General features: G+C 37.8%; 1 protein-coding gene across 1 annotated transcript; it reads left to right on the plus strand.

The window, feature by feature from the left end:
• Positions 1-3,258: 3,258 nt before the first annotated feature.
• LOC101172979 lies at positions 3,259-10,601 on the plus strand. The gene is made up of 5 exons (XM_004070871.4): positions 3,259-3,425; positions 3,503-3,637; positions 3,708-3,918; positions 7,981-8,147; positions 10,261-10,601. The coding sequence occupies exons 1-5, from the start codon at positions 3,399-3,401 to the stop codon at positions 10,297-10,299; spliced, it is 579 nt and encodes a 192-aa protein (XP_004070919.1). The 5' UTR covers positions 3,259-3,398; the 3' UTR covers positions 10,300-10,601.
• The last annotated feature ends 3,593 nt before the right edge of the window (positions 10,602-14,194 follow it).

The following is a 14,194-nucleotide window of genomic DNA, read 5'->3' on the forward strand; positions in this document are numbered from 1 at the left end:
CCCCCGATGACTGCTGCCAAGAACAACTCGCAGCCGGAATAGCAGCCGGTTAAACAAAACTAAAACAATGGCTTTCAAGTTTCTATAGAAACATGAAATCAAATACAGATGCATGTGATTCACAGCGAATCAAAAAAAAAAATTGTAACCAGTCACACAAAAAAACTGCATAACTGGCTTATTAGTGTGACATTGATTAATAATTTATTGCTGTACTTTGATTGCTAAATAAGAGCAATGACCAAAAGAAAGGCAAATTTGTATTTTCTTGAAAATATTTTTATTTTTGTTGTTCCATCATGGACACTGTGCCCTTAAAAAGCTGCAAACTAACTTCACGCATTTAATGAAAGATAGAAGTACTAAAAACAGTCACTAAGACCTTAAAACTCAATAGTACAAATGCATATACAGTGCAGACCAAAAGTTTGGACACACCTTTTTCATTCAAATAATTGGAAGGTGCGCCCAAACGTTTGGTCTGTACTGTATTTGTTGCAAATAACTATTAATTTTGTCTCTGCAGGAAAATTTTTTGCAAGTCTTTATGTCTGCCAAACCATAAATAACTTTACATGTATGCCAAGGATATACAATGCATCAGGAAATTACCATTTACTACATTAAATTGACTTTTTATTTTATTTTGTAAAGCGTCCATAAATCTTTCTTAGTAGAAAAACAAGTTGCCCTCTTCAGCAACAGTAAATGTGAGTCAAAAAAATGTGTCTGTCTGCATCTGTAGCACAGAAACATGGCTGTGAGGGGCTATCAAAGTGCTATATATATGTCAAACCCTTGTAAACAGGCACAGGCTTCATGGGAAAGTCTGTGTACAGGGCCTGAGGGAGAGACGGCGGAACCATTGGGATGTTTCATTTCAGCAAACGGAGCAAACAGTCAGAGGATTTCCTCAATCAGAGGCGAAACAACATGCAGTGAACAACCTCACTGACAGAAACACGCAGCATAGTGTAGCAGCTGGGCGTGCTAACAACCTCTGGGATTTACTATGGCCTGCAACACCCTTAACCATGAGTCTGAGAGGCAGACACAAGCACATTCATGCTCACATCACTCATGCCCTCTGTCACATTTACACCAACGCTTAACCTTTGATGTGATTTTTTTTCTCCTATTTTTCTGTTTTCTGACATCTTTTGGTGTCTGAATTTTCACACCTCGTGGTTTCAGTGTGACTCCACATTTGCATAAACTTTAAAAAATCTTAGAATCATCTGTGCTGGACTTTCAGCACATCTATCATAGACAAATATTTCAGCAATGTGGAGCATATTTCGATATTTATATCCCTGAGTTTTCTCCCAATCTCGGACGTAAAACTGCTCACAGCTGCAGTTTGGGCTTTCCAGTGGGAAATGACCAAAAAGAAGACAGAAAAAAAATCCAAATTCTCACTAATGCTCTTCGGTAAACGAGTACATTTCTTTTTCCTGCCCCTTCGGTGCCAGCTGCCGCTGAATGAGGTATTGTTAAATGCAGATGTTGGAATCCAAAGACCCGGCTCTTCCTTTTTCCATAAAGTCACCCTGCTATTAATAACCAAATATCGACCTCTTTTGTCAACCAGAACGACACATAAAAATAATATGCCTGAGAGGAGACAATGGTCAGTTCCTTGCGATAAAAACAACAGGATGAGCCAGGCTCATAAGAGTGCGAGCGTGTGTGTGCAAGATTGATGAGAGTCCCTGAGTAGAAGACAGCCTCCGGAAGAAACATCTTGCTCACAAACTTGAGGTCTCTTTCATGTTCAAAACACTGCGCATTCTTTCGTCCGCTCAAAGATTAGAGATGTTTGTTTGCCAAATGTAGCTGTGCAGTCTCATTTACTGTTTTTTTCTCAGTATTTAAAATAAAAGTAATATTTGCAAACAGGTTACTTCTTTTGTGTATTTATTTTTGTCCTGATTTGCATTTAAAGGATGCTGTTGCACTTGTGTTTGATGTCAATTAAATAAAGATTAAAAAAGTTGAAATGACATAAGGTAAAACACTAAGATTATGCTTTGATTACCTATACGTGTTGTCAAAAGGGGGTGGCAGACCCAAAATACAGGAAACCAGGCTTAAAGCAGGAATTTAAAACTTTATAAATAAACAACATCTAAACTTCTGCATGAAAGAAGTGAAAAGCTAAGCAAAAGGAAACAGGTGAAAATAAATGAATTTAAAGCCAGACTTTTTAAAAAGTGCAAATAGAAATTATCTGTGGATGATTAAACCAGAAGAGAACGTGGAAAAATAACACCTGAATATGACTAAGACAAAGAAAACCCATCAAAATCAATAGTTCATAAAAGTTCAGTAGTTATGAAGACACTAAATGCTATTTTTTTCACGATACGTTTTAAAAATACAAAATGGTTTCCTTAACGGAATTCTACAAGCTAAGTTATTAGTATCTTAAGTTTCTCTATCACCTGTAACGTGACGTGTGCTACATCTGTGAGCCCTAATAATTTCAAACAGTCCAGAGTTTAAGATGAAAATTATTTTTTGAAAGGCAGACCTTAATTCATATTAAAACTTTTGATTAATTTAAAAAAAAAGCCAAGTCTTAAGTTAACTTTTAGATTATTAATTCTAAAAACACTTAAAATTAGGCATGTTTTGCACAACGTTGTTAAAAAAATACGACAATGATGACACAATTCTCTCCTCTGATCCACTTCTTAAATTAAAGACGTCTTTGTATTGGTGAAATTATTGAAAAATACTTTTTTCTATTAAGGGGTACAATGTTAAAACAGTTCAAGAACTGTGGCGCTACAGTCAAAGAACATTACAATCCAGTTAAACATCTTTAGTAAATATGTTGGGATGGATTGCATTATAACAAACTATTATAAATAAGCACACACAGAAGTAACCTTAAAAAAAAAGAAAAGTTGTCCTTTAAAAAATCACAGCCTTTATCTGAATGACCACAATCCACAAGACACCTCATCACTTTAGTCACAAGATGCTTTCAAAGAGTCAATAAAGGTTGAGGTTTTACCTCACATCAAGTGAAAGCATTTCCCGGTTATACCACTTGGAGGTGTCGTTTATCTTCAGATATATTTTTTGAAAACAATATTGTTGGTTAGTAAAGTTATTGCATAAAGGTTAACATTTTCTGAACAGAATAGAAGTGTTTGTCTATCTAGAAAGCTCTATAATTCCCTTAGAGTCACATTTCCACATTCAATCTCACTCATTAGCATCATGTTTCAAAGAGTTACTCGCGGTATCAAAACCAAAACTAAACTGCAACGTTTCTTTGGAAGGCGTCTGCTTTTCTAGAAAAACTGCCATGTTTTATTCCCCCACCCACCTGAACCCACACACAAACACACAGACAAGACGCATCAGAGGCAGGAGAAGCTGAGAACATGCCTGAGGTGACACTGCTCATCTGCGTAAGTTCTCATCAAATTAAACATGCAATAACTGGAGTCAAATCCACATGCAATCTGAACTTTTTATTGCTTTTCAGCTCTGTCAGCTGCTGCTAGTGCGTTACGCAGCCCTGATTCCTCAGGTTGATGCAGATTGCAACGGAAATGTGACCCTGCCATGTCCTGCTGTCAACCAGGAGAACATGGACTTCCTGGCACTGGCTTGGTATAAGGTCAGTATCTCCATCATCAGACACTCGGTGCGTCTCAGTTGACTTTACTATGTTGCTCCTTAATTAACAGGAGGATTCCAATGGCAAAAGACATGGTATTATCAGGAAAAGCGACGATGGAGTGATGGCTTTCGAGAATGGTCGGACCGCCAGCTTTGGAACGATGCACTCCCTGCTGCTCAACTGGGTCAATGCGTCTGATGAGGGGACATATTTGTGTGCCATGAGCGCAAATGTCGGGGGCCAAAACAAGGATGCAAGAGTAGAACTCACAGTTCGCGGTAAGTCTCACATAAATGTATACCACAGATAAAGCTGGAAAGTACAGAGCCTTGGACATGACTTTAAAAACAATGGTTCGCTTCAATTAATCGTTTGGAGTCATGAGTTAGTACTTTGTGTGGACACATTTTTTTTGTATCTTCAATTTCTACTCTAATTGTGCCCACAAAATAGTTATTTGGGTGCACAAAATGCTAAAAAGAAGTCAGATTGAAATGCTAATTTATGTCCACTAAAGGCTAATTTGTATCCAAAAAAACAAATTTTTTCCCCACAAAATGCTAATTTATTCCCATTAACATACTTTCTGGTATATAAATTGCTTTGGAGTGTAAAAAGAAAATGCATAGTAAAGAAGAAAAAAATATATAAAACTCGCTCCGGAGTATAACTCACTTAACCAAGCCCGGCGTAATGCTGCATTCACACCAAACACGATTCATGTGTCAAGTCCGTTTCCGCTGCTTCTTTTGACGCGCGTCAAATTTATTGCTCTAAGCTTTTCCAAAAATGTGTTCATAGACTAAATGTTCCCTATGCATGTGGAGAACCTACTGTCTAAAGTTTTTAGTCTCATCACTACATGGAGGCTTTGACTTTATTTCTCATTTATGATGCACTGAAGATATGGAAGATGTTGAGAGATTTTTGTTTTGAAGAGCTCTACGTAAGTATCGATAATCACATTTCCATGTCTGGGTTCATTGTCTTTTTGCGCTTACGGCGATTGTTACCTTCTATGCTGCAGCAGCAGCATCTCAGTGACAATGTATTAAGCTGTTCTTCCATCTCCCTGTACCGCATTAGTTCAAGGAGAGAAAAAATCAAAAGAATAACAAAAATAAAAAAGACATCATAAAGTTCAGGAGGAAAACTATTAGTTTCCATGTTTGTTTTGGACAGTGCTTCTTCTGCTTCTGTCAGCAACAAATACGGAAACAAGCATCAACAGTACCCTCTATGGGTCATTAGTGGGAAACAATCGCTAAAGGGGAACCAGTTGTTTGTGGAAAAATAACGAATATGTACTCACAAAATTTCTAATTTGTGCCCAAAAATAACTAACTTGAGTCTACTAAATTCTAATTTGTGCCCAAAAAACAAATGTCTGCCCCCCCCCCCCCGAAATAATCCAATTTGTACTCACAAAATACTAATTAGTGGCCGCAAAATGCTAATAAAAATGCTAACCCCCCCCATAAACTAATTTGTGTACAGAAAATGCTAACTTGCGTCCATAAATATTAATTTGTGCCCACAAATTCTAATTTATGTCCACATAATGTTAAGCTACGTTCAAACACAATTCGATTTGCGTATCAGGGGTGACCTGTTTTGATGTTAAGTCAATGGAAACATGCAATCCGAGGTCCTGTGGCGCAATTTCGGCATCCAGCATGGCGCCTAAGTCCGACAGCAGCATGTTTTGAGCATCGCATCTCAATCTGGGCATCGCTTAAAGTCTAGGGTTAAAAAATCTGAACTTTGGAGAGGTCTATGGCGCCAACCAATCAGGGACTCAGCTTTCCTGACGTGACATGTTCAACGACTCAATCAGCAGGTCAATTACAAGTCCAATATGGAGGATCGATGCAAGCATTCTTATCCTGACCTTCCATCCATCCCTTTTCTTAACTCGGCCACGGGGTTGGCGGAAAATGTCCAGGCTATTGTTGAGCGAAGGCAGCGTACACCTGGACTGGTGTGCAGACAGTAGAGCATCTGTGGCTGCTCGGGCTACCTGAACCTTATGTTATTTTTCTTATTTTTAATGAGAAAAAAATATAAAAGGTCCTATACCCTCCCCCCCTTTCTGACTAATATGAGACACCAGGGGCCCCATTTATAAACGTTGCGTTCGCACAAAAGAAGGCGTACGCCACTCTCTACGCAATAGTTGATATTTATAAAAAGCAAACTTGACGGGAAAATGTGCGGTCCTTCACGCAAGCTCTGACCCAGGCGTACGCACAAAAACAGGTGAAATGAGAAACGGCGACACCGTCGGCAGATGGAAGAAACACGTGAAAGTGAAAATGACAATACTGCCTCTCATAAATAACATGAAGACTTCACAAAGCAAGTCTTACAATTAACAGCCTACACGAACACCCGTTTGATCGATCACCAGTGAAACAAACAAAAAAAATCAAACGAAAATTACAAAAGAAATTCAAATGAACACTTCTTTGCAGAAAGAAAAGTGAAATATGTTCTGCAATATTGGCATGTTGTGCAATTCATCCTCATAAATAATATAGTTAACAGAACGAAATAATGTACAAAACTGATATTCTCGTCAGTGTGTCCGTCTGGCGGAGCAGATATAGGTGCGGGCGTGCGGACGGACGGAAAGACGTACTAATTGTCCACTGGGGAAAGTTGTTTTCATATTAAAACATTTCTTCATAAGTTACGGAATTATGGTATTCATGCATATGCCTTTAGTTTGTTTTATTTTTGATAAAACAATGTATGGCGTATGTCTCAACCATTCAGAAAGCAACAAGAAATTACATTTGCGCTGATCAATTTCCCATTTCCATTATTCCCGACATCTGTAGCTTGTCAGATGCAATTAAATGGATGGAAATAAAATGCTCCATCACAATGCGTAATGACGCACAATGGCTGCTCTTGCGCACTTAGAAGATGTGGCAAATGGAAGAATTCGGAGTGAACGCATCTTTAGACAGCAAGAAGACTTGCTGGCAAAGGAGGAAGAGTGGCTTATGAGCCGGTTCCGACTTCCTCGAGCCGTCCTCTTGGACCTCTGCGGGCTTTTGGGCCCGGCGTTACAGAAGAGCACTTGGAGGAACCACACGTGTCACCCGGTGCATCTGGCGCTCTGGTGCCCCCACCCATGGCAGACACACTCTGGCGATGCAGCGCTAGATGTTTTTTTTTGCCTCGACTTTGATGTCCGACCAGTCCTTCTTTATTTCGGCCACGGTCCGAGGTTGTGAGGCTAAAACATTTACGGCGTCTGCCACCGTCTGCCACTCACGTGCCTTTTTGACATTAGTAATGCCCACACTGTGCCCTCCAAACAACATTTTCTCCTCTTTTCCACCTCGCCAACGATAACTTCTACTTCACATTGAGTGAAGTTACGTTTTTTTTATTTCCTCTCTGTGTTTGCCATGATTTCGCAAGCCATGAATATTAATTTGTGGGCGTTTCACGAACTATTTATGGTTAACTATGGGCGTGTCATGAAGCCGCAAAAGCTGCGCTACATTTAGAATCGGTTGTGATTTATTAAGGGAAAGATGCGTAGGATGTGCGTGCACACGGTTTTATAAATCCGAATATTTCTGTGCGTACGCACGTCCTATGTTTCATCCGTACGCCACTTCTGACGCAAATCCTACGCAAAGTTTTATAAATGAGGCCCCAGGTCTTCAAACTGGGTCACAGAGACCCAGAAACACAGAGCTGCATCATTCAGACACAGCTCCCGCAGCAGGAGTGAAGCTCACTGTAGGCTACAGGGGGAATCTCTGAATGATCTTATGAACCCAGACATGGAGAGGTGATTACGAAGCCTTTGGTAAATGGTAAATGGCGTATACTTGTATAGTGCTTTCTACCTTCCTCTGTGTGTACGTAACTTTAAATTGCGTCCACAAATTGCTAAATCAAGGCCACAAAATGCTAAAGACGGCATGCAAAATGTTATTTTGTGCCCACAAAGTATTCATTTGAGGGGACAATTTCATTAGTCTTGTCTTTTCCTGTCATGTCCTGTGTAGTATAAGATACCATTGATGATAAAATTTCAAATCTCCCAACCTCGAGACATACATTTCCACTTTTTAGTTAAATAAAAAGAAAAAAGCCTGGACCAACATCTCTCCTCAAAAGGGCAGGAAATCCAAATATCCATTTTATTTATATTTTCCATAGTGTCATAAAAAATCCACACAAAACCTTCGTAAAACAAAAGCTACAAAGTTGTGGTGTTTGTAATCACAAAGATGCAAAGTTTAGAGATGCCTTTGCTGGCTTGTTTATTTTTGTGTTTTGCAGTTATTTTAATTGTATGTGTTCTTATGCAGTGTGTAGGACTGAAGTGCAATTGACAACAGTGAACTATGTTACCTCCTCGAGAGCAAACCAGACAAGCCAGGTCTGCAATGAAGTGCACATTCCACAAACATGGAGTTTGCTGGGCTTTGGAGCAGTGGCTGCAGTCAAAATCCTTCTATCTATAATCACTATTAAGGTAAACATGGCTTCTTATTCACTTGAGCAAAAAGTATGTGGGGTTTTTAGTGAACTAATCAAAAATTAGTCCAAGAATATTTAAATATACATTGAATTAAGAAAGCACCAGTCAGAATATTTAAGTTGAAATAATGTAATTTGGCTGTCTAAATAAATGTTCTTTCTACTTTTTTAAAGTTTTTTTTGACTATTTATATAATAGAAACCTATCAAAAACAATAAAAACCTTTTAAAAAATCATTTCACATATTCACCAAAGTTAAACATTAAACATTTGGTCAGAGAAACGCGAGATGGCTGGAAAAATAGAGCAGTGTCATCAGCAAGAGAAAATCTACATTTACAGAAAGCGCTAACAACTGGAGAAGGTGAGTAATAATGAGAGGGGGCCCCAGGACAGAGCCTGAGGGCACACCTGACGTGTCAATATGTGAAGGTTTTGAGGTGGATGAAGAACTATCTGACAAATACACTGCAAAAACTGAAACTTAAGGAAGTAAACAGCCGCTTGTTTAAAAAAAATGTCTTATTTTCTGTCTTGCAAGAAAAATGATCTTATTAAGAAAGTTTCTCAATTGAAAGCTAATTTTAGTTTGAGAAAACATGTCTAAGTGACTAGAACCATTTCTTAAAATTAGAATTCTTGATAAGACCATTTTTCTTACCCTTTTGGCAGATTTTATTCATTTATTTTATTATTAGTATTATTTGCTCATTTAAAGAAAATCTGTCAATATCATAAGAAGAATTGGCTTATTTTGAAGGGGCCTGTTATGCCGCTGCAGGGGAGAGTGGGTGATGCCAATACTGTAGGAACAAAGCTGGAGGAGGATAGTGGAAGAGATGATGTCAAAAATGGTATTGAGGTAAAAAAAGATGAGAATGAAGAATAAACCAGAACTTACTGCTATAAGGGGGTCAAGGATTTTAATGAGGTCAGTTTCTGTTCTGTGGTTAGGACAAAAACTAAGCAAGAATTGCTCATAAAGGGTGTTTTTGTGTGGAAGGGATTGAATGTCAGATGCAACACAACACATGTTCCACAAAACAATAATACGATTCAATTAACTTTGTGGCAGTACGATACAGTCCAGTTCTTTTACCTTAATGGATAATCTAGATTTTTATTATTTATTTGGCATTTAACACTGTTATTGAAAATGCAGTTTAACAAATAAACCCTTTTTTTTCTTACTGGAACTTTATTTTGAACAACAACAAAATGTGACATAAGAGCTTTAAACAGACTAAACTGGCACGTTGGGTATTTTAGACCGATGTGGTTTATAAAAATGTGTCATTTTAATTTATTTAGATATTGTTTGCTGTGCCGTGAAAAAAAGGGGGTCATATATGTAGACCACACTTTTGCTGTTGTTCAGCTTCATCCAATTGTAATTGACCTAACTTGGCAGTAGCAAGCTTCTGATTTGATGTTTGTGTTTGCCTCACTTGTACATAACACAAAAACTGTCGAGAGCACAATAGGGGGGAAAAAATGGATAAAGTCGATCAAATATTGATTACTTCCCAATGAATGTTGTGCCTTTTTACTAATGTAAACTTGTTTGAATCTGTGGTTTTCAATCATTAAGTATTGATTTTTCGATACCTATCTGTATCCTTTACATCCCTAAAATATTTGTAAGCCCCCAATGCACTTCATCGCATCAAAGAACTTTTATTAGCAAAGATTTGAACAGACAAAACCCCAGCTCTGTTAAGGCTCACATAGGCTGCATCTAAGTCAGTTTCAGGTCAGTTCAAAGATGCTTCCAGCCTTTATTTTAATCTTTTCCTGTTTTATATGATAGTCTGCAACATCAGTGTGCCTGCAGCAGCCACAAACGTACAAACATGTAAAGGAGATATTTCAGACCCTTTTTAAAAAAATTAAAATGACTGTCAACATGGACTGTGTGGGCGAATGCAAACTCACAGATACAAGAGCGTGTTGCAGAAGCTAAGCTCTGAGGTATTTCCCATAAATCAGATTGTTTTAAAAACATGAAGAGGTGAAGAGATGTTCTCATATTTAAAGAGTTTTATTAAAGTTTCTCGCTCTACTCATTTTTGTCTCATTTTTTTTGTCTCTTTCAACATTGATGCAGGTGATCCGTTCCAGGTGCTTAAAACGACGACGAAGCTAGCGGTTCAAATAGCTCTTACTGGAAGCACAACGGATTTCCTGTCAATATATATATTTGTAATTGCACTTGTTAGTTTCTATTTTATGTTTTTTTGTGAAAATACACAGACCAGCCACTCATTAGCTTTGGGTTACCACAAAGAGGGTCAACAGGAACTGATGCAATAGGAGGCTGTATGTATGTGGAGTAGCAGAAACCCTCAGCAAGCTTGTGTTGTGACCTAAACAATAGTGTAATGACTGTTACAACCATTGTCAGAAATGGATATTGTTTAATTGATAAATAAAATCTTTTTTTTGTTACTCTGGTTTGTTTTATCCCCTGTTACACTTCATGTTTTAAAACTGTGAAAATCTGGTACTGACACACTGTTTTAACAACTTTGATGGGGAATCTCCTATGTGGGGGCTTAAGTGGAAAAAAAACATCTCATGATCCATTTTAGTTTCTGTGAACTTTCTCATAGTCTGCATCAAATGTTTTTGTAGTAAGATTTAAAGTTATCAGATTGTTTTTCTTATTGCTTTTGTTAATGATAAAACATAAATAAAAGTCGTCCATGGGTCCCAGTTAAAAACAACTATGATTTATGTCATGCAAAAAACCAACTTCATTTGAAATATTTTAGGCTGTGGGCTAATATAAGTTGCAGCACAGATTTGTTTTTGTTAAACATTTTCTATGAAAAACATGCATTTGAGGGGCTCCAAAAAATATTTAAATGTTTGAAAATCATCTATAAACCTTTTTTTCACAGCAGTTTATGGTGTAGTTTAGACTTCTTTTGCCACTTTTTAAATGAAAGCACAAAAATGTTTTTGGGGGAAGTTTCAAAAGTACGTAATTTCTTTGAAAAACGTAAGTCAGAACTGGGATTTTTCAACAGCATAGAGAATGTCAAAGGCCAGAGAGACAGAAAAAGCAAAGGCCCAAACTCACAGTATGGTAACATACTAGGGACAAACTACTAAATGTCAAGTGTTTAAGAAAAATAGTCAAAACCCTTTTATTTTATCTGTCATGGTTGTCGATCCAGCTTTTGAGAGACCAGAAATCAACCTACATATAAAAAAAGAAATCAGACAATTGATTAATGCTCTTCTCAGCTCTGAGACTTTATAGCTGAAAACAAATTAGGATGGTCAGATCAAAACAATGTTTTGAAAACATGAATTATTTTTATTTAATTCCTAAACTAAACTTTTAGGTTATTTTATGTAGGAATTTGTTTTCTCTTAAAGTGAAGTTAGAAGCATTTGGTTTGCTCAGTTTTCTTTACTTATTTAACTTCTGGCTTAAAAATTTCATGTTTGATTGTTCTGCTTTCTGTTCCTGCTCTTTCTAATGTTACCTAGACAACACAAGGCATGACTTTACAAAGCTGTTTCTGTTTCACTTCATAATTCCTTATTATGTTTAAAAACAAAGTGTCAGTTGTTTTCTATTTTCTATTCTTCGGAGAAGCCTTTATTCCAGTTGAATTGAGTCCTTTTTATTCTTTGCATCCTAAGTAATGTTGTGGCTAATCTTGTTTACAGGTCTAGCTGCAGATGGTTTCAACAGAAACTCCTATTTTCCATATCCTGGGAAGCTTCCCTTAATCAGAACAAAATATGCTGCTTCATCTCAAATCAATTTTCATGTGAAAGGATCAAACCCTGTTAAAACAAACAAATAATCAAATATTACATATTGTATTGATGTTTCTAAAAATTGCAGTAATGTCACATAGAGTTGTGTTATTTCCACTGCAATACATTATAAATTCAAATTCCTATGGTGAAGGTGTTTAAGGTAAATAGCAGAAAACCTCTCTAATTTAAATCGTCTTTAAAACCCACAGCTGGTTAGAAGAAACAACAGCCATAAAAATGTATTTTTAAGGAATACCTATCTGCAGTCTATTCAAAATCCACCCACTCAGTTTCACTTTCATTGTGGGTCTGTTTTCTTTGTTTGGCTGCCGTTTTATGAGCCCCACGGGTTATTTCCAATCTAATGTAAAGCCTTGTGAACGGAAAACATTAGATTATGTGTCTTCCATATTGCTAATGTCTGCATCCCTTTATCCTGATCATCAACCTTCTATACTCTGTTAAAAAGAAGTTTGAACAACAAATCTACTTAGAATGTTTCTTTGGGCTGTGAGAGGAAAGCAAAGTACCCAGAGAAAATCAAGAGAGACGTTGGGGGAAGATGCAAATTCTCACGCACAAAGACCCATGTCAAGATTTAAAGTGCAAGGCAACACTGATCTAAACAACACTGACCTCCATCAATCAGTGTTTTATATACAGTGAACTTCTGAGTTGCTTTCTGTAAGGACACAACCAAAAACTGGGTGACAGAATGTTTTTTCCATAGTCATGTTTTTCAAAGTTTTTGCATTCCACCCATTTGCCTGCAGTTTAGGAACGCGTTGAGCAAATAATCTGATAGGATTGAACAGAAAAGGATTTGTGGAGTGATTAGTTGTTGCAGGCTTCATCAACCCCATATTAGGGTTCCTGTGTTGGCATGTAGGTAGCTCTGCCCATTCCCTTTTTATCTTTTTCTTTTTTGCATTTCTGTTTAAAAGATGTTTGACTTTATTTGTTTATTTATTTATTTACATAGCATACCAGTATCTTACAACAGTAGAACAATAGTCGTCTCCCAAAACCTGTGTCATTTTCTAGGACATAGACATGAGAAATTTACTTCTGAGTTTTAAACGGGACTGTTGGTGCAAGGTAACCCCACCTCCTCTTCCCATCATCCATCTGTTTAGCAAATTTGCTGCTCAACACTTGTTCAAAACTGCATTCATAAACTAGACCCCCCAGACATGTGTGGGAGGAGCTACTGCCAAAAGTTTTTAACCTGATCGCTACATGGAGGAGTGTCTGTGTTTATCTCATTTACAATGCATGGAAGACACGGATGATGTCGAGAGAATAGGTTTGTTAATTGTAAACACATCCCAGTGTCTGGGTTCATGAAATCATTCAGAGCCTACCGTGAGGATATACTGCTGGAGCTGCGTCTGAATGATGACGGCTTTTAGCTGTTACTTCCATGTCTCGGTGACCCAGTTTGACGATTTGCTGCCCCACAGTAACCTAAGGTGGGAAAATCTGAGGATTTTTTTCTATTGTCTTGAAGCAAATGGGAAAGATATCATAAAGTACAGGATGAGAACAATCAGCCTCCCCCATACCGGTGTTGAATTCCACCTTCTGATTGCATCATTTAACACGTCAAGTCGGTCAAGTGTCAACCAATCATGAGTCCATGATTGGTTGACACGATGCATCAACCAATCATGCACCTTGACGTGCTGTGCTGCAACGTCCAAATCCTGCTGCTGGCTCGACGCGCTGCACCCGATACTCAAGTCGCACCACAGAACCTCAGATGGCATCTGTACAGTGACTTAAAAAGTGACTTAACTTTAAAGGTACATTCACACCAGCCATTTCGACTCGCGTTCAAGCAGCCACTTAAAATGAAAAGTCTAGTGCCTGATTGGTCAAAGTTCAGTATTTTTTTTTGGAGTCAACAGGTTGAGTGCAATGAACACCCGTTTTGTACATAGAACCCGAGACCGGACTTAAAAACTTGCATACCATTTACAGGCGTGTACATAGACTTTTTCATGGAAAGTGGCCACTTATTCGTGACACCGCTGGTGTGTATGTACCTTCTAACTGGACGTATTTGACGCATGACTTGTGTCGTTTTTACAATATAGTAAAGTAAACCTACTGTGCCTCAATCCAAATGACATTTTCCATGATCAATTATTCTCAATTTAACTAATTCTGAAACTATTTTATAATGGTGTAGGTCAATTCGATTAACCATCTGGTTGGAAAAACCGATTAATTGTTTACTTGTTACACCCCTAATCTGC

The sequence above is a fragment of the Oryzias latipes genome, chromosome 7 (assembly GCF_002234675.1).
Source record: "Oryzias latipes chromosome 7, ASM223467v1".
Lineage (NCBI taxonomy): Eukaryota > Metazoa > Chordata > Actinopteri > Beloniformes > Adrianichthyidae > Oryzias > Oryzias latipes.

Coding starts and splice junctions, on each gene's coding strand:
- LOC101172979 (XM_004070871.4), top strand. CDS start 3,399: ATGCCTGAGGTGACACTGCTCATCTGC. Junction 3,919..7,980: donor AGTAGAACTCACAGTTCGCG/GTAAGTCTCACA, acceptor GTTCTTATGCAG/TGTGTAGGACTGAAGTGCAA. Junction 8,148..10,260: donor TATCTATAATCACTATTAAG/GTAAACATGGCT, acceptor ACATTGATGCAG/GTGATCCGTTCCAGGTGCTT.